Here is a 27,488-nt window from a genome sequence, read left to right as displayed (position 1 = left end):
AGCTGCAACGCAAACATATTTTGGTAAACTATTCCAAAGTTGTGAGTGGTAGAGCATACATGTAACCAAATGACCTTGTAAAGATTGTCAAGCAGGATAGTCGTGCTTATCCTCCTACCTACCTGTAATTTTCCAGAAATATACATAACTTACTTGTACTGATCTCCTGCATGAAGTTTCTAAGTTGCTGAGGGCAATGAATTCTGAAAATATAATTTGCTTTCAAACGCCTCCATAAAGCTACCCTTCCCCCTGATCTTTCTGTAAACAAGCAAACCAACCCACCTCTCCAGTGGATCAGGGATTTTCCTGAACAGCAAAAGGAGAAAGATTGGCTGTACCTTCTTCTCCCACAACCACTGGATACATTGGAAGGGCCCCTATTGTCTCATTGCCTACTCTAAATCTGTTTTATGTGCTTTGTGTGTAATAAAAACGCTAAGAAAAAGTTTTACAAATATTTTAATAAAGATTTCAGCTGGGCAAGTTAAGAACAGGAAGAAATTCATTCTCTAATTTACTTTAGGGTACAGTGTGTCTCCCCCCCCCCCCGACATGTTTTAATTTCTTCTTTCCCTGGAAGAGAAGATTCCCCACGGCTGCTACGATTTAAAGCATCAAACGTTAACGCAAAATTCGAATAATTACAAACATAGGGTTTTCTTTAGAAATGCATATGCAACGCCCTGCAACTTAAATGAATAAATGAACTTAATTAAAAGGATACAGAGCTGATACACACACATTTATGCTTACCTGCTCCTCTGGGCTCACTGCCACCTTTGCAGTTGCTTCTACACAACCCCAATCATGTGCAATGATTTCCACTCACCTGGTTCTTTCAGGTGGCATGTTTTACACAAAACTCAAGACATTGGACATCACCTGTATGTCAGGTAAACTCAGCACCAAGAAGGACCAGGTGGCTGGTTTCTGTACATGCACTCTGACTGCCTTGAGAGCAGCAACACGAGAGGAAGCAGCAATCATTCTAGAACAGGTCTGTGCTTAAAAGGGGTCTGAGCATCCAATGGCTGTGAAGGGGAGAATTAAGTGTTCCTTATCTCGCACCCCCCAAAATGTCCCATCATTTCCCCAACTTCTCTGCATTTTGCTGTGGTTTCTTCTTCATCTTCTTCGCTTTTGCTTTTGACATGGTGTCCAAAGCAGACTGAGAACGTTCTCCCGAAATATCGGACAAGAGCAGTTTCCCAGACTGGGTTGGGTATTTGGTCTTCATCAAGCTTTTAAAAACGGACTGAGACAGCAAGTGTTTCAGATGTTTCTTCATCCCCTTTAGCATCTTCTGTTTCTCACTCTCATTTTGCTCGTCGGGTCGGCCTCCTGTAGACACACACACCGGGGGCGGGGGGGGAGAGACATAAATCCCAGCACAAATCTTCAAGAGGCGTTCTAGAAGTTTTGTTACTTAAAGCTGGGGGCTGGTGAAAAGCATGGGGAAATTGTCAGGGAACAGTCAGCGCCCAGCCGGGTGGTGCAGGGGCTGTCAGAGGACGGAGAGCCCCAGCGCTGCGGGGATAGCAGGGGAACATCCAGCGGGAGCGACAGGCGGGAAAACAGCCCAGCGGGGAGAGGGCTGGGGGATGCTCCAGGGACCCAACACCCACTCAGCGGACCAAGCGAGGAGGGAGCAACGAGAGTTCCGTCACCCCAATTGCGTAGGGGTGTGAAACATAAGGAGGGAAGGCGGAGAGTGGGGGTGCCCAAGTTCTTATGTTGGGGGCGCTCCCGAAAAGCGCCACTTCCGGGATCTGAGAGTGACTAAGCTGGTCACGAACTTTGAGCTCTGCACTGTACATATCTGCACAATAAAACCTGTAAATATACTGGACCTGAGTCGAGGCCTCTTTACTCGCGAGAAGCCCCAGCAGAACCCTTATAGGAATCTACTGATCACTGGACAATTTATAGTACATAGTTAAGGGTTTCTGACTCCCAATAGTTAAATGATGACATGTAAAACAAGATTCATTGTGCACCTTTAGGCACCAGGCAAAAACATTCCTCTTTAACCTTGCCTTGGCTGATTGACGCACATGAACATCTGCTGCACTTGGACTCCACGTGCATTGATCCTTCGGGAAGCATTAAAACATGAGACTGGCATTATGGAGGTTTGCAGCTTTTTCTTTTTCTGAATGTCTGAACTGGCGCTAAGCTGTGCCCACTCTTCCTGAGTTTGAATGAAGTTTATGCCTTACCTGCTCTCCCCCCGCTGCCCAACTTGTGTACAACCTCAAACATTTTCCAAAGGAGGAGAATGCATTTTAGCTAAATACAAGAATCCATAAACAGAGCTCTTTAGATGTGTGAGAGTACCCAGGTTATTGCCTTCATTGCTCCACCCAGGAGATATGCCCCTTATTACACCTTCCTCGGGGTGGTTCCTCCCTCCCTCCCTCCCAAGCCCAAACACACACACACACACTGCTACTTGCCTATTAGCTCATCATCATCCAAATCAAGCTCAAGCGCTTCTGCAGCTTGCTGGAGCCATGAGTTATGCTGCTTTGCTCGGCTGTTGAAATATTCCACCTTCTCAATCTTTCTTGCCAAGTTCACCCGCTCCTGCAACGAAGCACAGTGAGGTTTTCCAGCCATCGGTTTTTTGTGTCATGCAGGGACAGGATGTGGGCACTCAAAGCAGTACATGGACAAAGGCAATATAAGGGCTAAGTGGCACTGTTTTGACGTGGCTTGGTCTTCCACGGTTGCTTTTTCTTCAACAAATAGATGGTAGAGGTCTGTGGATGTCATTATTAATATTTTAATCACTTGCCCTTCACCATGTTAGTTTCCTTCTCTCATAATAGCAGGGGAGATGAAAAAGCTTCCACACTTTGCCTTTGTAAGGAATTCACTAACTCTAATGAACTCATGGGACCCTAGGTTAACCATTACTCCCTAAATTTTGCCATCCCTGTTATTTTCTGGACATACTTCAAGGTGATGATTTGTAAAGCCACCCTTGGACCTCAGTCTACAAACATTTTTGTTGTTCAGTCATGTCCGACTCTTCGTGACCCCATGGACCAGAGCACGCCAGGCATGCCTATCCTTCACTGCCTCTCGCGGTTTGGCCAAACTCATGTTAGTAGCTTCGAGAACACTGTCCAACCATCTCATCCTCTGTCGTCCCCTTCTCCTTGTGTCCTCCATCTTTCCCAACATCAGCGTCTTTTCTAGGGAGTCTTCTGTTCTCATGAGGTGGCCAAAGTACTGGAGCCTCAACTTCAGGATCTGTCCTTCTAGTGAGCACTCTGGGCTGATTTCTTTAAGAATGGATAGGTTTGATCAGACCTGGGTTGGAACTGGCATTTAGCTGCAAAGTTCATTGGATGATCTTGGGGAAATCATGGGCTAATTTGTCCGGCTACCTTGTTTTCCGGGACTGCCATTAGGCCAAGATGGAAAGAGGGTCTAAGTACACTAAACTTAAGCTCCAGCATGCCTTACGCTGGTCTTTTATGGGACATCAGCAGACTCAAATGGGGAAGGAGGAAGCCAACAGTTCTGAATTGGAAAAGCTTTCCCTACTGACAACAATTAGTTACCTTCCACTTGTAACATGGTGATTTACAAGCTTGCCTTAAGAAGTTTGGGTGCAGTGTAACTTAAGTCAACCAAGCTCTGTGGATTTAAACATATCCTATGTTTGGGTGGTTTAACTGGACTTTTGTTCAACTGCAATTATTAATAAAAAGATTGGAAAATTATTTGTAAGACTACCGCTGTTTCCTCTATTTTGTTACCCAAAACATTTGGGATGGAGCAAGCTACCACCTCACAACAGACAGAAACAAATAAATAATATAGACCCAGCTTCAAATTACATATCACTTAAAACAAGGAAAATGACAAAGAAACTGGAGGGGAAATATATTTATTTTTCACTGTTATCTTATTAATTTAATTTATATTCTGCTTATCCTCCTAAAGGAGCCTTTTCTACAATGCAAAGCAATGGAGGCGATTATGCTCCACTAAGTTATATCGGAACCACCAGAGCAATTCACAGAGTCTTTTGCCCTTAGCTTTCAACACGTTTTAATTCAATAGTTCTGCTAGATGAATGTTCTAGATGAAAAATGAGATCTGGCAGGGCGCTGCCAACATTAAGAGCTTAGAATGCAGGCACCAAAGAAAGTCCCACGCAAGTCTGCAAATGGGACATGGTGATTTATCTATGCCTATATTCCATATTTAATAAGGGATTAAATTATTAAAGCCGCAGAAGTGACAGCAGGGTGATGAGCAATTGGAAATTCTTAAGCAGCCAAATAAAGGAAAAATTAGTCCTGAAAAACATTCATTACCTGCAATCAACTACTGAAAACTAAGCTCATTAAAAACTGCTTTGATTTTAATGTCTCCAAGTAACTCCTGCTCTCTTGTCTTTTCTCTACTAGTGATAACATACAGTAATGTCTTCTTTTCTGGTCTTCCAACCCTGGCTGGCAAGATCTAAAGGAGAGATGAGCACTGAAGAAGCTGAACCCTGGCTCTGCTCGAGTGCAGTAGCACATATCTGTCATGGATGCTTTGGTTTAGATTCCTGAATTGCAAGTGGTTGGACTAGATGACCTGTGGGATTCCTTCCAATTCTATGATTCTATATCCAACTTTATGCCACCTTGCTTTTAAAAACTTGTCACAGATGACCAGGACATTAATGCAGGCTAATATGTTGACTGGCAGAGAAGGGATGGATCACCCTGTCTCTCCTCCACCAGCCCACTTGCTAGAAGCGTTTTTTAAAATAAAAAAATTACAGCCAGCTTGGCTCATGAACAGCCATCTCAGTCAGAACCACTGTTACAGATCTCACTTCCCCAACCAAGTTCCAAAATCAGGTGTTAGGAACAGAAATCTGTTACAAAGCCTTGAGCAACTGTGAAAAGCACTGTGGTTGATAAATAAAACAAAAACCATGAGCACACTACTTTCAAAAGAAAGATCTATATCACCTTGATTGCCGTCATGCATTTTGTTTCGACAGGGAAAAAAGGAAGCTCTTCGTTCTTCTCCAGCGTCTTGTAAATCCTTTTGAAATTCATCATGTCGCTTGGGCCAATCAGAAGCAAGCTCAGGCCCTCATTGGCAGCTCTGGCGGTCCTGCCGCTTCTGTGCACGTAAATCTCAGAGGTGCGTGGAACCTGCAAAAGCGAAAGAGATTAAGCACTTCAGCAGGAACGGGTCTGCAGTACACAAAAAGAGAACGCATAATGCTCCCCAGCAGCAAGCAATTTCACACCTACTATGGCACTGTTTCAGTTTATCAAGGTGCGCTAACTCTTGGGAGATATTGGCTTCCACAATTATGTGCAACCCCAGAAACGTCAGAGAAATCTGAAATGACAGGCTGGTTTGCACATGTCACAGTTTCAAACAAAACTACTAACAAAAAAAAAATCATTTCTGCAGGACTGAGCCACGGCAGAATAAAGCAGAAAGGAGCAACACTCGGAAGGTCCAAGTGTGTCTGTTCCTACATTCTATTTAAGTTTACCTAACAGACTATCATGGAGACACCTACTAGTCTTGAGAACCTACATGGGATTATTTTAATGACAGTCCATCTATAGGTAGAATAATGGAAAACATATAAATTATATTGTTGGCATCCATCTTGGGAGGAAATGGAGGAGTGTGAGTTTGTTATATACAGTGCAACAAACAGACACACACCATGGTTTTAAGAATGAAACAGCCGTGTAAATAATACCCTATTCAGTTGCAATTAGGAGCTAAATTTGCACCATGAAGTATACAGTGAGGAGGGGGGGGGGAAGTATTTGATCCCCTGCTAAATTTGCCCGTCTGCCCTCTGACGAAGAAATGACCAGTCCATAATTTTAATGGTACGTTTATTGTAGCTGTGAGAGACAGAATAACAACAGGAAAAACGCCAGAAACCCAGAAGACAAAAGTCAGAGGTTGATGTGCATGGGAAACTTGATTTTAAACCCACCTTAAATCAATGATTTAAATCAGCCTCCCTGCTAACTGAAACCATCTTGATTTAAACCAATCCACCATGCCTCTCTGTCTTCTTCTGTGTTACAACGCAAAGACAGGCCATGAAGATTGCTTGTGGTCTTCAATTTACCGCCAGCCATCAATGTATTACAAATTCATGAACGGAGAACAGAAATACATTTTGTTCCGGTACCTGGTAATGTATGACATGCTGCACGTGAGGAATGTCAAGACCACGAGCGGCAACATCTGTTGTCAAGAGGGCACAGCTGAAATTGCAGAAGTGGAGACAATGGTTGTTTTTATTAAGGAAAGGGGAAGGGGGAAGAGCTCCCTGAAGAGCATTAACACTGAATTCAGTATTACCAGAAGGCCAGATACAGTAACATAAGCAAAATAGGACTGTGTCATAAGTAGAATGAAAAGAAAGACAAAAGAGGGCAAGAAAGAAGGTAACCTATCTATTTAAGACTGCTTTACTTAGCCTGTGAAGGAGGGGTGGAGAAACCTTCAGGGGCTACTGGTTTCTTTCCGGTTACAATTCAGACTGCTAGTTTTCGCCTGCAAATCTTTGGAGCAAGGTTATCTGAAAGGCTTCATCCATGTCAGCCTGCACAGGTTTTAAGATCTATGGGAGAGGCATCTGAAGAACACAGGGCAAATGTTCAGCAGAGAGCCTTCTTGATGGCTCTGAAACCCCTTGCCAGAGGGAGCTCAGCTCAACCCCCATGGTGATCTGCTGGCGGGCAATTTTTAAAATTAAGACAGGCCCTTTGGCTCATAAGCTGACTTGTTATAGCCACTGTTAGTGGGGTATGAGAGCTGGGGGGGGGGGAATCCACATCTGGCAACCAATGCACCCCTTTGGTTTCAGATAGTCTAAAAAGCCCGGGACACAAATTTTCACGGCCCTCTAGCAGCTACAGTGGCTCATCTACCAGAAGCGATGTATTTAGCAATAACTCTTGACATGTATACCTGATTCTGACCAAACTAAGCCTCCCGATGCAAATCATGCTCTAGGAGGCTTAGTTTGATCAGAATTGAGTATACACTTCCATTGTAAATAAACTACTTCTGGTAAATGAGCCACCATAACTGCTGGAGGACCTGGAAAATGTGTTTCCAGTAGCACCTTAGAGACCAACTGAGTTTGTTCCTGGTATGAGCTTTCGTGTGCATGCACACTTCTTCAGATACACTGAAACAGAAGTCACCAGATCCTTAAATATAGTGAGGGAGTGGGGAGGGGTATTGCTCAGAAGGGTGGTGGGAATGGTTGATCAGCTGATAGGTGTGGAAAACCTGTTGATGACTCTTAATGGCTGTAATTAGTCTTGCAGGGAAAGGCAAGTGGTGAGATGGCTAAAGATAGCTTTGTTATGTATAATGAGATAAGAATCCAATGTCTTTGTTCAGACCAGGTTTCTCCGTGGTTTTAAGTTTGGTGATTAGTTGTAATTCAGCCACTTCTCTTTCCAGTCTATTTCTGAAATTTCTTTGTATTAAGACAGCTACTTTGAGATCTTTTATAGAATGTCCTGGGAGATTGAAGTGTTCTCCTACTGGTTTCTCTGTCTTGTGATTCCTGATATCAGATTTATGTCCATTTATCCTTTGGCGTAGGGTTTGGCCTGTTTGTCCAATATAGAGAGCTTCATGGTCTCTTTCAGTGTATCTGAAGAAGTGTGCATGCACATGAAAGCTCATACCAGGAACAAACTCAGTTGGTCTCTAAGGTGCTACTGGAAAGAATTTTCGATTTTGTTTTGACTATGGCAGACCAACACGGCTACCCACCTGTAACTGGAAAATGTGTGTTCTGGGCTTTTTAGACTCATCTACCCCTGTACTATCTGAAACCACATGTGAAATATATTATTTTCAGTTCTCCTACCCACACTATGTAAATAAGCCTAATTTGTTTTTTATAAAGTTTTACCTGCCTTGTGTTTTTTTTACTCTGTATCTTTTTCATTTCATTGCAATTTATCATTTGATTGCAGGAGTACATTACTGCTGATCGCTGCCTTGAACAGCATTTGCTAAGGAAACCAAACATCCAACCCACGTCATTCGCTCCAGCTCACGTTAAGTTTGCTTACTCCCCTGCACAAAATAGTTGTCCTGTACATTAGGAGTCTAGGGGGTGGGGGAAAGATGCCTGGCCCAATTCCAGTGGCCCTGAGGGAGGTGCTGCTGCCGCCTGGTTGTCACCCTAGAGGCAAAAGAAAGGTGGAGTACACACACTGCGTGTGCAGCCACAAAACACTGTGTGAGGCCGACTTTCATGTGTGAAGTTGAGGCCTGCTAGCTCTCACCCCTTCTCTAGCCAGTCCTCCAGGACAACTAGCCATTAATCAAAGCTATACAGTGTGTGTGACGACTACACATCATAGATTCTTGCCTTGTCTGCACTGATTGGTAGTTTTGTTTGTGGGAGCGATTCAAATGCTCAGGACTGCAATATCTCAAGGGCTGCCTCTCCCCATGTAAACCATTCCAGACTGTGTTCGGCATCTGAGGCCCTTCTTCGTGTGCCTCCTCCACATGAGGTCCAGAGGGCGGCAACACAAGAATGGGTCTTCTCTGTAGTGGCTCCCCATTTGTGGTATGTTCTTCCAGGGAGGTTCGCCTGGCACCTTCACTATATATATTTTAGGCACCAGGTGAAAATGTTCCTGTTCGACCAGGCCTTGGGCTGATTAATATTCTACAGCCTTTTAAATGTGCCTGTGGGAAGGGCGTGTGTGTTACTGTTTTGCTGTTTTGTTCTGTATTTTATTCTGTGAACTGCGCTGAGATCAAATCAATCAATAAATGTTTCCATTCTTACTGATAAAGCCCTAAAGATATTCGAAGGTCCACCTCCTATTCTTTTTTTAATTCACAGCTGGACGTTCCTACCCGAAGAGTCCCCAAGGAAGTTAACAGCCTCAAGTCAAACCCCACAGTATCCAGGACACAACAATTAAAATGAAAGCCTAACAATGCCAATCCCCTCCCAAAGGCCTGGACAAATAAAACTGTCTTCGAATTTCTCCCAAGCACAGCTAGGGGGTGGGGACTGCACCATTACCTCCAGGAGGGGTTCTAAACATGGTGGGCCACTACAGAGAAAGCCCTCTTGTGCACTCTCATCGTCCTTGCCACTTGCAACAGCCATACTGCTTTCAGGATGTCTGCCCTCCACTGCAAATTATGGGTTGCGGCATATGGAGAATATGGCTTCTTCAAGTACCCATTTAAGGCCTTGCACACTAGTTCCAACACCTAGAATTGGGCCCAGTGGCTCCACGGCAGTCAGTGCAGTGCTCTCAAAATTGGAGCGATGTGCCTTTCTCTGGCAGCTCTGCACTGCCCAGAGCTACTGCATTCCACTGCTGCAGATTCTGGACCATCTTCAAGGGAAGCCCCATGTAGAATGCACTGCAGCAATCTGCACGGGAGGTTGGCAGAGCATGGGTAACTGAGGCCACGCTATAGGATCCTGTCACTCAAATGTGTTCAATATCAAAGGCCTTGCTCTGTGTCCTACCTCCACTGCAGGCATAGCTGGTTGGCACTTAAGACAGGGCCTTTTCTACTGCGGCCCCCGTGCTTCCCACAAAGTTCCCCAGAGAGAACTCTTTCCCAAGTTGGTTCCCTCCGTTTTAAGCTTTAGGCAAGTCATTATTACTTTTCCCCTTAAAGTTTCGCCCAGCTTTAAATTCTGGTAAGCTTCTCAGCGTTTCCTTGCTAATTGTGCTGTGGCGCATTACTCCGTTCTTATTCTCATTGTGTTTTTGTCAATTCAAGCAATCCACTTTTGAAAAGCTGCATGATCTTAATCGATAAAATAAACCAAAGGGCGGGGGGGGGGGGAAGAGAAACCAACCTGTTGCGTTCAGCAAACCTTTCCAGGTTTTTCAACCTTTGCTTTTGGTGCATGTTTGCATGAAGAGGCAGGAGGTCGCAGTCCAATATTGTCAGGAGGGCAGTGAGCCGCTTGATGCAATCTATGCTATTTGCAAAAACCATGGTTCTGCCTGGGTACTGAAGGAGGAAATAATACAGGTAGTAGTCTTTCTCCTCTGTATCGCAGTGGATCCTGGTCTCGGTGAGAGTCTCCACGGTGGCCTCTTTCCTGGTCAAGTCTATCACTTTGGGCTTGCCCTTGATGCCAACTTTTTCCATCAGGATTTCCAGCTTGGTCTTCTTGTCTATTTTGACAGCTCTCTTCTTCTGGAGAACCCTAGCCGGAGCCTGGTGGATCAAAGTCAGGGTGGCAGAAAAGACAAACGTCTGACGTTTTGGGTTATATTGCGAGTCGCTCAGCATTTCCAGCAACTGAGAGAGTTCTAAGAAATGCCCCCTCTCCACCATCCGGTCCGCTTCGTCGATCACCAGGCACCTGTCAGACGGACGCGCGAGACAGTTTTAGAGCGTTTCGTTTTGAGATAAGAGGAAATCAGACACGCTTCAAAAGAGCCCTACCTGCTACTGTGCACACAGAAGAGAACAATGGCCTGCAGTGCGTGAACAGAACCACGAGCCAATTCTTATTCCGTATGCTTGTATAGATACCAAAGTGGGAAACCAAGGTGCAGGGAAACAAAAGTCTGATGGAATTTGCACCGGCAAATTCAAGGACTTTGCTGTCACAAACTGACGACCACTAGGCTTGGTGTATCCATGCATCTCCCAGGACTGGTTTGAGGGCCAGAACGTGATGGCGCCTTCAACCGACGGTAGTCTGTGGGTGAAACCGCCACCACTCCTGACCGTAAGGTGCCGGAGCTGATGCAGCTTGCTATTCCCTGAGCGCACTGGTGGCAGAGGGACTCTACGTCGCCAGCACCTGGTAGAACAGGTTCCATCAGCACTGTGGCCAATGGAGCTCGTTATTTCCTTGATGTGCTGGGCACTGGCAATGGAGGGACTCCCTCTGCCGCCACTGCCTGGCACACCAAGGGAGGAATGTGCTGCATCAAGCCCGGGCCCAGGAGGAACCAGGGTGAAACTGCTGCCACTCCAGCTAACCCACAAATGGAACTTTAAATGTAGGTTGTGGTTGCCACCATGGAATGTCTAGGCGCCATTTCGTTTCAATGGGATTTTTTAATTAATTATCATCATCATCATTATTCATTTCTATACCACGGTTTACAGCATATTGAAACATCAAATAAAGCAATCCAGAATACAACAAGTTCACGCATCAAGGAAAATATTTCAGATCTTTCTCTGACATTTTGCTTTCCCCAGTCGCCAGCATGGCATCCAGAGATCTCCAGGTGATCGCAGCTGGACCCACACCAGTCGCAAAATGCACCTGGCTGATACCTAACACTGGCCGCCACTTGCCAGTGCCTGGAAATTTGCTTTGAAACGTGGCATGAGCTGGGTGGAGGGGAAAATCTGGTAAGTCAGGCCAATTATGGAAACAGTTTCCATCCTCCACCCACCTCAATTGTTCTGTAGTAGCTTCATGGTCTCTGCTGTTCATCTGAATGAGCCACAGTATGTGCAAGCAGGTGCAACAGAGCTAAGTGGTCCAAGAGCAACATCAAGCATGCGTAAGCGTCCCCCGATTCTCAAAGCAGCAATTGTGAACTTCAAGGGAAAGCCCTGAAAGATCCTGCAAAGTGTTTATTGCAGAGGTGGCTAACCATGGCGCCCTTGGCGTTGCTAAACTCCAAATCCCATTAGCCCTAGCGAGAACCACCAACGGTGTCACGGGACTGCCAGGGAGCGGCCGAGGGCCGAGGGAGGGGAATGAGCCCTTAGGAAGCTATATGCAGGAAGCGAGCTCAGAGGTGGAGGGGCTCTCCGATGCTAAGGAGCCTCAGCAACGCCTGAGCAGTTGTGGCACGGAAGGGGAGGTGGTGCCTGCTCCTTCGGCAAAGGAGCGAAGGGGGCTTAAGCGCTGAGAGGAGAGGCAGAAGCTCGGAGTTCCCAGATTGCTGTGCTGGAGGCGTAGCCATTAATCTCCACTTCCGGGATCTGAGAGCGAGGGATCGGACGCATGAATCATGAGCGGTATCTTGTACATATGTATATAATAAAGGACTGTAAATACATCTCTGGCTGAGCAGAGGTATTTCTTGCGGAAGGCTCCCAAAACACCTCCACAAACGGTCAGGGCTGTTGGGAGCTGTAGTCCAACAACATCTGGAGGGTGATACATTGACTACCTCTGTACTATTGCTTAAGCAGGAAGTTCTTTAGCATGGATGATCTTAAAAATACCCAGATAGTATTTGCTCCTTTGGGAGAAGGAAGACATATTTGAAAAGGGATCTTGAGTACCTGAGTTGCCGCAGGTTTGAGAGATGTGGCTGCTTCTCCTGTATTAGCTCCCATAGGCGCCCGGGGGTTGCGATTACAATCTCAGGCTTCCTTTTCAGAACTCGCTGCTGCTTCTGAGGCGCCATTCCTCCAACAAGAATGGTTGCCTTAATGCCTAAAAGACAGAAGACCAATAGCACATTAAGGTCCCTGGAGCATTGTTGTAGCTATATTTTTTTAAAAAAAAATCTAGCATGAAAGTCATGAGATGCTGCACCATGTTTGTAAGAAATCACTGGATTTACCTCCCCCCCCCCTTTTTAGGAGCACAAACCTCCACAAAGCATCTCCCAATATATATATATTTTAAAAAACCAACAAACTATAAAGATGACCAAAACATTTATCCCGTATTCAAGATGGTGTGCGCTCCTCCTAATAGTGTGTAATTTTAAAAATCCATACCAATGCGGTGCTGAGCCCCCCCCCCCCCAAAGTGCAATTCTCAACCTGTATAAATTATGCAAATAACAACCACTCTTATTTTGAATAATTTATCTTGGCTTTCTAGTTGCGCGAGCAAATGAACCAGGCAGGTCACTGAAGCACCACCACCAATCGTTGGACGTCTTACTCAACCACCTCTCTGGGTTCTCAGATGTCCACAGGCCATGCCCAGACACCTTCAAACACAGCAAGGAAGGTTAGAAAGCTGCATTTCAAAAAAAGAAAAGAAAAAAAACAAGGATTTTCACAGGAAACTGATTGTGCATCCCTGCAGAGAAGACAGAAAACCGTAGGAAACTTTCTCTGCAGAGCATGTTTCCATTTTAGGAAAGGCAAAGTAAATAATGGAAGACAGACCTTTATATGTATGTTAGATGAAAATCAAAACTGATTTTATACATGCTATTGTCTCATCTCCCTTCACTGTATTGTAGAATCACTTCAAGATGCGTCATAGGAAGTGATTCACAAATGAAATAATAACCACAACAATAGCATTGATGGATAGCCATCTGTCATGGGGGCTTTAGCTGAGATTGCTGCATTGCAGAGGGTTGGACCCTTGGGAGTCCCTTCCAATTCTATGATTACCAGGAATTGACATTACCTGTGAATCTGTTCACTGCGTCAATGTGATGCTTCACTTGGACAGCAAGTTCTCTTGTAGGAGTCAAGACCAATCCCAGAAGAGGATTGTTTTTATGTGCAGCAGCATTAGGTTTTGGGGAACCCAGATCACGTTCTGCACCCTCCAACACCTTCAGGTTTCCTGCTGCCAAAGACTTGTCACCGTCGCCATCGTCATCACCACTCGCTTCACCCCCATCAGGGCTCAAGCCTCCTGTATCCATACTCTCTTCCTGCTTCGGTACCTCATCCTCACCGTCCTCTCCTTCGTCAAGTGGGCTATCCCTTCCACTTGCCAATCCTGTTGACTTGCGCCACTGCAGAATGGAATGGATCATTGGAATGGCGAAAGCAAGAGTCTTACCACTTCCTAAACACGGACAAATGAAACACAGGTTAGAAACCTAGGCACACAAGAGGAGCCTGCTGGATCAGGCCAATGGCCCACCGAGTCCAGCATCTTGTTGTCACAGCGGCCACCCAGATGCCTGGGGGAAACTGGCAAACCCAAGAGCCCTCTCCCCTCCTGTGGTTTCCAGCAACTCATATTCAGAAGCATTGCTGCCTCCAACCATGGAGGCAGAGTCTAGACAACATGGCTGGTAGTCCTTGGTAGGCTTGCCCTTCATGATGTTGCCTAGCCCTCTTTTATAGCCATCATTGCCTCCCACAGAACTAAGCTCCAGAGTTTAACTAGGCACTTTCTTTTACCTGTCCTGAATCTTCCAACATTCAGCTTCATTGGCTGAGTCCTAGCGTGAGGAGCAAGGGGTGGAAAAACAACAGCATTTCTCTATCCACTTTCTCCATGCATAATTTTATAAACTTCTACATGTTGCGGGCGGGATTTCCGCCGAGGTTTTGGGTGACCCTTCGGCGTCCTTCTGGGGAAGCGGAGCGAGGCTTGAGGGAGATTTGCGGCGATGGGGTGGCAGGATGAGAAAGCGCTGGAGGGCCGGAGCGGGGACCCCGAGGAGGAGGAGGAAGAAGAGCTTGTGGATCCTTTAACTACTGTCAGGGAGCATTGTGAACAGATTGAGAAATGTGTGAAAGCTCGGGAACGTTTAGAGGAGTGTAATGCTCGAGTGTCATCCAAGTCCCATACAGAGGAGAAGTGTACAGAAGAACTCTTTGACTTCTTACATGCTAGAGACCATTGTGTGGCTCATAAACTCTTCAGCAAATTGAAATAAATGTTAATATAAGCCTGTGTCCTCCTCATGCATAGCTGATGAAAACCTGAGTCTGTTCAGTTTGAGTAAACATGCAGCTCTGGCCGTGTGATATGAAAGTGAATGCAACTAGCCCTATGGTAATTCTGGGAGAATTTAAGAGTTGTCATCAGGATACATCTGTTATGTAGAAGATTTGCGGCTGCTTAACAAAGTGTTTCTGTAGACTTCTGATATTAAAGATATTTCCTGTCAAATGTGTAAAAAAAAAAAAAAAAAACTTCTACATGTTGCCTCTCTTTGCCTTTTCCCTAAACTTTGTTGTTGTTTAGTCGTTTAGTCATGTCCGACTCTTCGTGACCCCCTAGAAAACCCCAAATTCTGCACCTTTTTAAATAGGGGACTTGCTTCATCCCATTTCTTTTTAACGTATCTTTATTTTTGTTTTGTTTTTTAAAAATTCATATAACAAACCATCCCCATGCCCCAAGAAACACTCCATCTGTATACAGTACAGTGTAAATAAGAGTCAAACATTCAACAGGTCGCTCTTTTCTGAATGTTTTCTAAACTGCCTTACACTAGTGTAGCCAGGTCATTCCATATCAAGTGATCCAACTTTTTTTTTACCTCGTGTCATCCAATTTTCTTAATATTTTGTACACTTGTTGAATGATCAAAACTAAGCTTAGACCTAAAATTAAGAAACCAAACCAGCTGGTTTCCCCCCACTAGTCTGGTATTGTCTACCCTTCTTTGAATGTCAGCTCTTTTCCAGGATCTCAGGCAAGGGATTCTTTTACTTCAGCAGCTTCCTGTTCCTTGAAGTTGGTGAGGATTGAACCTCAGAAATTCTGGATGCAAAGGATATGCATTATCGCTCAGCCAGGGCTCCCTCTCTTAATTAAAGCTATGTAAATATATGTAGTTGCCTTATAGTGAGTCAAACTGGCGCTTTTTAAAACAGACACCTGCCATTGCTTATCTGACCAAGATACTTCACAGTGGGTTCCCTTTCAACAGTAGCAATTAATAAATATAAATCACTGTGAAATCTTTTGGACATATACATATTTTTAAAAAACCAACAATAAGTGCCTGGACTCTTAAAAAGTACTGGTTGCTTTGTAGGCAGCTAGTCTGTAAGAAGACTCACCGCAAAGCAAAATGGCTGTTCTGATTTAAAAATAAATTGTAGAGGTTTCTGGCCTGCTTGTTGTTGGGTGTGCAAAGGTTCATCTGAGGCTTCCACCATCCTAAGGTAACATACAAAGTAGTGTAATGCTATTTACGTGCAACATGTGTACTTGGTTGGATTTTTCCTTCTACTCTCTGTCTTTTTTTAAAAAGCTCTATAAAAGGAATTGTCTTAATTGACAGCTCTGATCAGCGCTCTCCACACACAGAAATGAAAACTAGGCCAAGGATAAACCGCTTTCGACTCAACTCATCTATCGTGATGCAATTTTCTGTTGCTGCCATTGACTTTTTAACTCCTTGGCTGAATGTTTTCTGTAGGAAATATGGAGTCACTAACCCAGTGGTTTCCCTCATAAGGAGTGGAGGGATTTTTCCCAAGTGAAAACTGGCAAACAGGAGGGCCTCTTTTAATCCCTGCCCCCCACACCAAGTCTCCCTGCGCATATGTCCCTGCCCCTAGGTCTTGCGGTAAAGGTTGTTCACCCAGGCTGGCCTCTGAATCTGGAAGAAAGTCCACCTAGGGAAGGGGTAATTGGCAGACATTTCTTCTATCACACCAATGCTCTTCCTCAGCAAGTGTTGAGATAATGTGAATTCAGGGGAAACCAAGTTGGGACCTTCTCAATTCAATAAGCCAGGGGTGGTTAACCTGCAGCCCTCCAGATGTTGCTGAACTACGAATCTCATAAGTCCCAGACAGCATGGCCAATGGTGGAGGATTATGGGAGTTGTAGTTGAACAACAACAGCAGAATGGCTCTGTAGCTTTAGCTCTCCAAAAAACTGAACGATTCTCTCCCCACCAAAATGAAACAAAACCGAGAGGGGAGGTGCCCAGAGCTCAAAAGGGGAAGGGGTGAAATCTGTCATGTTGACAGGCAGGTCTTAGCCTTGAATCGCAGATAATTATTTTCTCAGGGCACTCCAATCACAATGTAGAGGTCTCTTACTCTCCTAGGGAAGAAAAGTTGCAATCCCTAAGTCTTAGGGGGCAGAGGGAGCTCACACACTCCACCAATAACCCTTCTCCCACCACCAGGGTGGATTTGATTTAAATCAAACTGATTTAAATCACGATTTAAATCACTAGTCAGTAAGGCTCACGGGCGATTTAAATTAAAAAAAAATCGGATATTTTTTTATTTAAATCGGATTTTTTTAATTTAAATTGGCCCTGAGCCTTACTGACTAGTGATTTAAATCGTGATTTAAATCAGTTTGATTTAAATCAAATCCACCCACACCTTATGATTCATTCTAAAATTCAGAAGGCCGCATCCCCTCAAAGGGGTGGTGATGCCTGCAAACTGCATCCAATTCGGCCAGAACATCAAAAAAAGTCATAGACTTTCCCTTTAGTTAAGATTCATCAAATTTAAAAGGCGCCCTTCGTGAAAATTTCTCTATCGGTCTACAATTTAGCAGGCTCACTGCATTCCGGAAGGGCGTTTGTCTCTCAAAATTTTATCCACTTTGGCCAAAAAGGGGGAAATGTTATAGTCACTACAGGTTCCCCATTACAGTGAATAAGGAAAACATAGAGCTTTGTTTTATGCATAGTGGCTTAGAAGCCAAGAGCACAGATTGAAAACGAGAGTACAAAGCAACTCGGAACAGCTTGGAATATTTAAAAACACACAAACACACAGATACGAGTTGAATCTTGGTGCCCGTGCAGCTGTCTGTAATTTGTTATTGACAACTGGCAGGTTATAAGAATCCATATTTGATGCCTGCCAAATTTAGCTGAGATGCCAACAAATCTAATACGCTGAAATTGCGATATAAAATTTTACAATCAAAAAGCACGTTTCAAAGTTGAAAGTTTGCACTTTTGCTTTTAACTTGTATTTTTTCCTGTGAACTGCCTTGAGATCTTACGATGAAGAGCGTTATATAAATTTAATAAATAAAAATAAATTAATTGTTGTGGGGGCAAGGGCATTGCTGGGGCGTTTTGCCTACAGCAGCAAAATGTCTCGGGCTGGCCTTGTCCTGATGGCCCTCTTCAATTTCACCAGCCCCTGCACCCAAATATTTTTCACCCACAGAAGAAAAAGCTGCAATTCTCAGCATGCTGTACTTTGTGCTCGATTACCAAAACCCATACTTCTATCATGTGCTTATGGAGGTACAGAATAAACACATCTTGGACAGTGGAAGCGAAACAACCACCGTTGCAATGAGTTATACCTGTCTCTGCAGCTCCAAGGACATCCATGCCATCTCGAATCGCAGAAGGCAGAGCCAGGGCCTGAATTGGAGTAGGCGCACTGAACCCTAATTCACTCAGTGCCTGAAGAACAGGCTTAGGAACGAAGAGGCCTTTCCATGCAGACATGTCCACTTCCTGACCTGAAGATAAAGAAAGGACTTCTGCCGTCCAGTTTTTAGCCTTTTTAGAAGTTTTAGCTGGTTCAGCAACATCTTGGGGAGGACATGTTTTTTTCTTCTTCAACTCTCTCTTCCTCTTTTTCTTTGCTTTCCTTTTCAGGATTGTGGTGTCTCCTTCCACACTCTCATCTTGCTCAAAGCTAGTAGGGATGGCCTCTTTGCATTCAGCCTCCTGCTCAGTTGTTACCAGTTCCTCCACTTTAGGTTCATCACTACTACTCACTTCCTGTTCCAGATTTTTCTCCTTCTTCCTCTTCTTTTTGGGAATTGCGCTATGTTCTTCCTCTTCTCCAGGCCTCCTACTAGATTTTCTCCCCTTGGCATTTTCTTCTCCCGCTTTCGAGGAAGACACCAGTTTATAATCTGTAAGCTCCTCAAAACACACTAAGCCTCCAAGTTGCTCATCGGCAAAGAGATTTGGGTCAATCTCAATGGGCTTCCATGCCCCTGTCACTTTGATGCCTCTTCGCTTAAATTTGGATGGAGTCTTAAACTTACTTGAACCTCGCTTCAGCTTCATGATTGACCTTCAAAGAAGAACAAAGGAAAATATTCCAAAAATGGCTATCAGTTAAATTCATTATATAAAGTACCTAACATGAAATTGGACAAAAGGAAGAGATAAAAGAAAAAAGGATACCACTGTGCACTGTTTTAACACTTTATGCAATTATTAAATCAATTTTTTAAAGTGACTCATAACGCAGGAAAAGTGATATATGGCAGTACATCATGAAATTTGTTGTTTTTAGAATTAATAAACAAAGTCTGTTTTGTGCTGCTATAGCTGCTTGTAAAAAAAAAAAGTCAATCTGGATATTAAAATCATGTCCCAGATTTTCTTAAACCAATCAGAATTTGTGTGGTTTTCAAGGATTGAGCTATATATTCCTGCCACTGCCAATAAATTTAATTTTAATTGTAAATCTACTTTGCTCTGCCTCTTCTTTGATTTGATGGAAGGGTATATATTTATAAGCTGGACTAGGCAGGTGTATCTGATGAGGCCATTTCAAATCAAAATGTAATTCTCTGCAGCTCCTAACTATGAGCATCTCTCCTTCACTCATTCAGCAGTCTACATTCTCTTCCCCCCTTAGGTCCTTCCTGTTCATTCAGACCATTCCCACCTTCCTTTCCTAGTCCTTTCCTGCTTCCCACGCCATGCTACCTTCTCCCAAGACCTTGTCTTTTCCTAGACCAGAGTTTCCCAACCTAATGCATTCCAGATGTTTCGGACTACAACTCCAATTATTCCAGACCATGTGTGAGTGAGGATTTGAGCCCTGGTCTCCCTAGCCTGACACCATAACCACTAGTCCAACAGCATTTAGAGGGCAACGCATTGGCTAACTAGCAGAGACCTTCTCTCTACAGTCGTCCTTACCAGCCTGCTAAGTCCATTCATATGAAAAGTGACAACAGCTACTAGGACTTTTACTGTTAACATTTATCTTGGGGGCTGGGGGAATTGAATAATCACTCATGTGAGCAACTCCTACAGCAACATGTCTCAATATGCCCTTCATAGGCTTGTGTTCTCTTCCTGGTTCTTTGAACATTTGGTTCTACATATTTTGTTCTCAACAACAATCCTCTCAGATTTGGTAGTGACTGTATTATTTTTTTCTAAACTTTCAGGCAGCAAGCATAGACAACACAAGCTATAACTGGCAGCTGTGGCATTGGAATCATTAGACTCAAAAAGTGGTAGAAAATTACATGTACAAAAGGAATACAATTTTTCCTTCTCAAATTTGCAAAGAGAAGACATGAAATGAAGTGGTGCCTTGTACTGTTAGTTGCATATTTCCTTATAAAGGATCCTAAACATACAGCTGGGAATTCACAGAATCATAAGAGTTGGAAGGGAATCCGAGGGTCATCTAGTCCAAGGAATCAGAATCAGAATAATATTAATTTGCATCAGCCACTAGCCATAGCAATAAAATAAAATAAAATGTACTGAAGACAGACGTAAAAGCTTAACTATATAAAATACATTTGTAATGCAGGATCTTTTGCCCAACATGGGGCTTTAACCCATGACCCTGAGATTAAGGGCTTTTCCCTGCCAAATTTAAGATTGTATTATGAGGCAGCCTGTCTCACCTGGCTAAAGGAGTGGTGCAAACTCAAAAACCCGGAATTGTTAGATCTGGAAGGGTATAACAACAGGTATGGCTGGCATGCCTACCTGGGTTATGGGAAGCTCAGAGTTCACAGTAACTTTTTGAATCATATCATCAGAAAATCCCTCTGCATGGTCTGGGAAAAATATAAAGACCTTCTTGAACCAAAAGTGCCTTGGTGGATGTCACCAACTGAAGCACTTGAAGTGAAAAGAACACAAGCGAAATCATTATTAAAAGAAGAAGAAATCCAGTTAAAAGTTATTTTTTTTGAAGAAATAAGAGACCAGGTGTCAGATTGGTTTCAATATTATCAATTATTTGAAACTTTTAAAAATGATAAAAAGAAAGGATTTGTGATGGAGATTTCCAAATTTGAATCCGACCTAGTAAACTCTAAGACCAAAACTCTTTCTAAAATATATTGACTCCTCCTTGACTGGGAAGTCAAGGAGGAAGAGGTCAAATCAGCAATGATTAAATGGGCTCAAGACTTTGGCCACAACATAGAGATGAGCCAATGGGAACACCTATGGAAAGTTAATTGGAAAATTATGGCATGTTTTACATTAAGGGAGAACCTCCAAAAGTTGCTATATCGATGGTATTTAACCCCCTATAAGCTTTCCAAAATGTACAAAAATACATGCTGGAGATGTGGAGAACCAGGCGGAACTCTCTTCCACATGTGGTGGGTGTGTAAAAAGATTAAGACATTTTGGAATGATATAGAGAGCTCAAAACAATGTTAAATGTATCTTTTCTGAAGAAACCAGAATCATTTTTATTGGGCATTACAGGTCCAGACATTGTTAGGAAGATAAGAAAACTCTTTCTGTATGCCACTTTTGCCGCAAGAGTACTTATAGCAAAAACACTGGAAGAGTGACAAAATTCCACTAAATCTGAAGGGTTACTAAAGCTGATAGAATATGCTGAATTAGACAGTCTCTCAGAAAAGATCAAAGATAAGTCAAAACAGGAGTTCATTTCAAACTGGGAACCTCTAAGGAGATATTTAAAGCATAATTGTTGCAATCTGAAATCGGTAGCAACCTTTGAGTAATCTCCGCAAGTAATACAGGTTTAAAAGGGAGAAAACAGATTTATACTTGCATGAAAATTATTATTTCATGAGTAATATATTGAGGCAATAAGTTTATTAGAGTGGAAAAATTGGGAAAGGACAGCAAGTCAAACTTATGTACTAAATATATCGTAGGAGGACTTATATTCTTTTGTTGGATTTTCGTTTTGACAAAACTGACTTATGTAAAATAAGGAAGGTACCGTAAGTCTTTGATGTACAGATGCAAGTATGAAGAATAAAGCATATTAAGAGAGAGAGAGAGAGAGAGAGAGAGAGAGAGAGAGAGATTAAGGGTCTTGTCCATGGAGGCGCAGTTTACTTCTGTGTCCAGGGCAGCTGTCTACCAGCTCCATCTTGGTACGCAGGCTGAGACCCTACCTGCCCGCAGACTGTCTCGCCAGAGTGGTGCATGCTCTAGTTATCTCCTGCTTGGACTACCGCAATGCGCTCTACGTGGGGCTACCTTTGAAGGTGACCCAGAAACTGCAATTAATCCAGAATGCGGCAGCTAGACTGGTGACTGGGAGTGGCTGCCGGGACCACCTAATACCGGTCCTGAGAGATCTGCATTGGCTCCCAGTACGTTTCTGAGCACAATTCAAAGTGTTGGTGCTGACCTTTAAAGCCCTAAACGGCCTCGGTCCTGTATACCTGAAGGAGCGTCTCCACCCCCATCGTTTAGCCCGGACACTGAGATCCAGCACCGAGGGCCTTGTGGCGGTTCCATCACTGTGAGAAGCAAAGCTACAGGGAACCAGGCAAAGGGCCTTCTCGGTAGTGGCGCCCGCCCTGTGGAATGCCCTCCCATCTCATGTCAAAGAGATAAACAACATCTGAAGGCAGCCCTGTTCAGGTAAATTTTTAATCTGTGACATTTTAATGCAAATTCGACAGTGGAATTTGCTGCCAAGGAGTGTGGTGGAGTCTCCTTCTTTGGAGGTCTTTAAGCGGAGGCTTGACAGCCATCTGTCAGGAATGCTTTGATGGTGTTTCCTGCTTGGCAGGGGGTTGGACTGGATGGCCCTTGTGGTCTCTTCCAACTCTATGATTCTATGATTCTAATGTATCCTAATATCTGTTGGAAGCCGCCCAGTGTGGCTGGGGTACAAATTAATTAATTAATTAATTATAATTATCATTAGCTGACTTAAATAACTGAAGTCCACTGGTTTCAATGGGTCTACTCAGAGTATGACTTGGCTGAACATCACTCAGTGGCTTACTTCAAATATCTGAGTACAGTATTTAACACAGTTAATTGTCCAACATGTCGATCCTAATCCTAATCCTAAACTACAGTTTTTGTGGGATTCAGTTTCCAGGTTTAAACATACAGTTGTTAAAACAGGGCTGCAACTTTGGGAAAGTAAGGCAGAAGAACCCACATTAACAGATGTACAATAGGTGGAAATTAAATAGCTGCATCTTTCTCCTACACTGTAACTGCAATGATTTTTTTTTGGGGGGGGGGGGTAGCTGTTCACATCAAATTTGGCTGTCACCTATGCTAAGGTCATGTGATTTTTAAAATATTTTTTAAAAAATGTTTTATATTATTGTAAACCCCTGTGATATATATTTATGATATAGCGGTATATTTTTATTTTAATAAGCAAATAAATAAATAAATAAATAACAGAAAATATTATTTACCCCCAACCAATTTGCAGGTGAACAGAGGACAAGGAAGAATGAAAAATAGAAATGAACTGTACGTGTTCGGTTTTCAGATAATGAGAGACTTTTGGATCTCTGCTAATCAGCAACCTCCCAATTGGCCAGTCCACCCAGTAAAAGTGGTATGCAACAACATTAAGTTGTGAGCTTGCGTCCAACACGCAGCCAACTGCACGAATTAACAGCTGACCAGGAAGCCACCCCAAATATGTTTTATTCAGAAGTTTAACTGATTCACCGGGGATTTACTTCCAAGTACTGAGGAGACCAATCTCCAAATCAACACAGCGCCATGAAGCTCAGTGGGGTGAACCCCCGGCTAAATACCCCCCCCCCGCCGTTTCTCAACCCATCTTACTGATATTGTCGCGAGATTAAAGGGGGGGTGGAGGGGAGAGAAAGGAAGGAAAGAGAGAAGGTATATGCCACTCTTGGCTCCCGAGAGGAACAGCGAGGCATCAAAGTGGCAATAACAAGCATTATAAATGGTAATGAAACTACAAGAACAGTAAATAGCAACCTCGATTTTCCTTCTTTGGGGTCTGCCGTCCGTCCTTTCCTGCTACCCGCCCCACGCGGTTATCTCCTTGCAAGTTCTTATTTATTATTATTATTATTATTATTTGAACTTCTTAGTCGCTTGTCACCCAAGGTCTCCAAGAGACTTACACCGAAATATCTATATGCATAAATACATTACACCGCACAAATCTCTACAAAAGTAATCCTTGCCTTCCTTCCTCCGCGGCGCTGGCCTCCGAGGCTACTTCAGCACGCTTGCCGGGTTTAACAGCCCAGCAGAGCGCCGTTTGCACCCGCCAAGAAAAGTCCCTGCGAAGATCCCACCAGACACTGCACAGCGACGCTTCCGGGAAATCCCACCACGTGGGAGCCTCACGGGGGCGGCCATGATGCCGTGACGTCATCCCCCAGCGCCGGGCTCGCTTCAGAACTTTTATCAGGCTGCCTGCCTGGCTGCCTCTCCAGCGTTGGTGAAGGCTGCGGTTGCTGCGTTGGCGCGGTCATGTTTCTATGGGAAGGGTGGGGGAAAGCACAGGATGAGGCTTCCGATTCTACTGGTTGTTGTTATCCGATGGTCGGTTTAGATGAGCGTTATTGCTCTGGTATAAGTTGAGTGGAGTTTTGGTGGAGTTGTTATGTTATCAGGAAGCATAGCTGTCAACTTTTCCCTTTTTTTAAGGGAAATTCCGTTATTCCGAATAGGATTCCGCGCAAGAAAAGGGAAAAGTTGACAACTATGTCAGGAAGGGCTTTCCCCCACCCCCGCTGCTTAATTATGGCTGTTTTGTTTTATTTTATCCTCAGAGAATTGTTCAGCACTTCATTAGCTCGAGTAACCGAGGCATACTCTCCAGCTAATCACAGGATCAACAGGAGGATGATGATATTGCACGCTTTCTGAACGCTTGTGCTCTCATGCCTGTAGTCTCGGTCTGAATCGTTTGGCCCTGTATTTTTCTCGTTAAAAGTTGCTGAAGTCTCTTCACCTTGTATTGTTGTTGTTACTACTGCTACTTTTAAAATTGATTTTATTAATTATTGAAAAGGAGGGGGCGAGAAACGGCATCCAAACAACATTCCCTCTCCCCCCAAACCCAATGCACAATTTTTTTTAACAATGTCCTGTGTAGAATAGCAAATTGAAGCAGTAAAAATGTCAAAGTATATTCAATAAAATAATATAATATTTTCCTAAGTTGTCCATTTTCTTCATTACGGTCTTTCACGTGACCTATTTCCCCATAAACGCCAGATTCAAATCTTGTGCACGCCAAACTTCGAATAAATCCACATCCATCTACTGTTACTTGTCCTTCACCAAAGGGTCCAATTCTTGCCATTTTAAAATGCAATATTAAAAAGTTTAAATCAAATTAGTCACAAGAATAGGGCAGGTTCTAGGGGGAAACCACACATAGCTCAACAGTAGAGCATATGCTTTTGACTACAGGCTCAATTCTGCCTTTCCACTTAGGGAAAAAAAACACAAGTAGGTGCTGGGAAAGATCTTTTTCAGGGACACTGGTGAGTAGCTGCCAGTCAGAGTAGCAAATACTGGGCTTAATGGACGAATAGTCTGACTTGATTTGGACAGCTTCCTAACTGCATATTGTGCATTGGATTCATTTGTGGTGTTGGCTGGGCTTTGCAGAGCAATATAACTACTGTTGTATCTGCAGCCTTCCTGCTCAGGATGGCTATGGCAAAAGTGCAGGCAGGATTATTGGGTTTGATCTAGGCCTGGATTAGATATGATACTGTCATGTGATAGCAGTGGAAACAGTTTGGTTGCCCCAGATCCCAGGAATGCCCTTTGGTTGGTTGGTTTTCTTGCAGATAGTTATCCCAACTTCAGCTGGTGGGGAGTCAACTGGGAGAGGTGGGCAGATAAACCTCACTACCTAATCCACCTGCATCCTGTTCAGCGCTAAGTGTGTTTGCATTGCTTTGCTATTGCTCGATTATGGGTTTAAAGCCCACATGAGGGGGTTGAGGAGCATCACAGGCCAGTCTCAGCCCCTGCTAATAAACCTTGCTGCTACATCTCCACCTCAACAACCATACATTGGGTGACCATGTGCAGGAGCCCTGAGCATGTACCAATGCACATCACATTTCTTCATCTGAGAAAGGACTCTGACTCAGGATACCGTCCTTACATAGAAGAGCTGTGAGTGCCTATGTCAGTATACACAAGTCCTCCTCATGGTTGCTGCATGTGTGGCTGGCAGAATGTGTGACCTGCTAGCCTCCTGACATGTTGGATGGACATGTGTCGGGCTGATGGAGCAGCAGTTCTTACCTGCAATCAGAGTTCTACTGAGTCAAGCGGCTGCCAAAGGCCCATCTAGTCCAGCATCCTGCTCTCACAGTTGCCAACCAGATGCCTTTGGGAATCCCCCCAAGCAGGACAGGAATGCAACAGCAGCCTCCCCCATCATGGCTGGTAGCCTCTGACAGATGTGAATGTGAAGATGCATTTCCTGGAATTCTCTTTTCTGCCCAGCTGTTATGGAAGCAGCCCCATCTTCCGCTGCATCCAGTAACCTTAAAATAGTCCTCACCACACTGTTAGAATTAAGGAACAGGGAGTGCAGAACTCCTCTGGAGTGCTGTGCACTTATATCATTTCCCTTTAAGTGTCTGCTGTTCTGACCCAGCAAGGCTGTTAATGTTCTTAATACAATGGCTGTGTGGATTTGAATGTCACTTCAAGCTTCACCTAAGAAAGAACCATGTTATTTTCTCTTACTTTTCCTATTGTTCTCCTCCTCTTGCCCTCCACCCACCTCCGGTGTTTTTCACTGAGAGAAGGGGCATGTGGAGAGTAACATGATGAAGGGGGGGGGGGATTCAAAGTAGCTAAAGTGCACTGCCAGAAGACACAGCATGTTATTTGCTCCTGTGCGATCGACAGCATTTTGCAGGTTGATCTTGGCAAAGAAAAAAGGTACAGCTTAAATTATACACCAGAAACAATGGAGAATTTTTGAGTTAAGCATGAAGACAGACAGATGGCCGGAACAGCTTCTCTTATACTGTGACACATAGGCAGAGACAGCAAACAGGAGATTTCTGGAAGGGAAAGTTATGGGACCAGACAGTGAAATGCAATTATTGCAATAATTAGTATGATTTCATCTCTCTAAGACTATCCGCAGTTGCTTCTCAGTCATTGAGGTGCTTGAAAAATATTTCTTGATGCATCCATATTAGTAAAGAGAGGCTGAAAAGCAGCACCTTGAAACCATTTTCTGTCCTAGGAAATAATTACTATACATTACCTCAGAGGCACAGGCATAAGGAGATTGAACCACTCTGCCAACTCTTTAGGCTTTGAGAAGGTGGAGGACTGTTCAGGTGGCTTCTGCAACTGTGCCTTTAACAGAGGCTTGATCTGCAGGGATTATGCTTTTCAGGGCAGGAGAAAGATTTTTGTTGTTGTTGTTGTTCAGTCGTGTCCGACTCTTCGTGACCCCATGGACCAGAGCACGCCAGGCACGCCTATCCTTCACTGCCTCTCGCAGTTTGGCCAAACTCATGTTAGTAGCTTCGAGAACACTGTCCAACCATCTCATCCTCTGTCGTCCCCTTCTCCTTGTGCCCTCTATCTTTCCCAACATCAGGGTCTTTTCTAGGGAGTCTTCTCTTCTCATGAGGTGGCCAAAGTACTGGAGCCTCAACTTCAGGATCTGTCCTTCTAGTGAGCAGAAAGATTTTATCATCTGCTAATAGTGACAGATCAAGCCGCTGTTATAGTAGGATAGCCATGTGTCCAACTTTATTTCAAGGGAGGTCAAGAAGGTCCTATGAAGGGCTCTCTGGTCCTAGTACAGTTTAAAAATAAAAATAAAAATAAAAACTAGAGAAAGAGGAGCAGGGGCCCATCAGCAATTAG

At 44.0% G+C, this 27,488-nt stretch overlaps 2 protein-coding genes across 2 annotated transcripts; one reads left to right on the top strand and one right to left on the bottom strand.

Moving 5' to 3' along the window:
• Positions 1-445: 445 nt before the first annotated feature.
• Positions 446-24,037, bottom strand: DDX24 (DEAD-box helicase 24). Its single transcript, XM_033140568.1, has 9 exons — positions 23,801-24,037; positions 17,969-18,696; positions 13,385-13,774; positions 12,292-12,445; positions 9,878-10,393; positions 6,194-6,269; positions 4,989-5,177; positions 2,460-2,589; positions 446-1,344 (listed from the first exon to the last, which is right to left on the bottom strand). Exons 1-9 carry the CDS (start codon positions 23,992-23,994, stop codon positions 1,088-1,090), a joined length of 2,634 nt encoding a protein of 877 aa, XP_032996459.1. The 5' UTR covers positions 23,995-24,037; the 3' UTR covers positions 446-1,087.
• Positions 14,250-14,833, top strand: LOC117041614 (cytochrome b-c1 complex subunit 6, mitochondrial-like). Its single transcript, XM_033140581.1, has one exon. The coding sequence runs from the start codon at positions 14,328-14,330 to the stop codon at positions 14,595-14,597; it is 270 nt and encodes an 89-aa protein (XP_032996472.1). The 5' UTR covers positions 14,250-14,327; the 3' UTR covers positions 14,598-14,833.
• Positions 24,038-27,488: the final 3,451 nt, after the last annotated feature.

The sequence above is a fragment of the Lacerta agilis genome, chromosome 1, assembly GCF_009819535.1.
Source record: "Lacerta agilis isolate rLacAgi1 chromosome 1, rLacAgi1.pri, whole genome shotgun sequence".
Taxonomy (NCBI): domain Eukaryota; kingdom Metazoa; phylum Chordata; class Lepidosauria; order Squamata; family Lacertidae; genus Lacerta; species Lacerta agilis.
The sequence above is the reverse complement of the archived record's forward strand: the minus strand, read 5'-3'. Positions and strand labels throughout refer to the sequence as shown.

Coding starts and splice junctions, on each gene's coding strand:
- LOC117041614 (XM_033140581.1), top strand. CDS start 14,328: ATGGGGTGGCAGGATGAGAAAGCGCTGGAGGGCCGGAGCGGGGACCCC.
- DDX24 (XM_033140568.1), bottom strand. CDS start 23,994: ATGACGTCACGGCATCATGGCCGCCCCCGTGAGGCTCCCACGTGGTGG. Junction 10,394..12,291: donor TCAAACCTGCGGCAACTCAG/GTACTCAAGATC, acceptor TCCGTCTGACAG/GTGCCTGGTGATCGACGAAG. Junction 5,178..6,193: donor AGCATGTCATACATTACCAG/GTACCGGAACAA, acceptor TCGCTTTTGCAG/GTTCCACGCACCTCTGAGAT.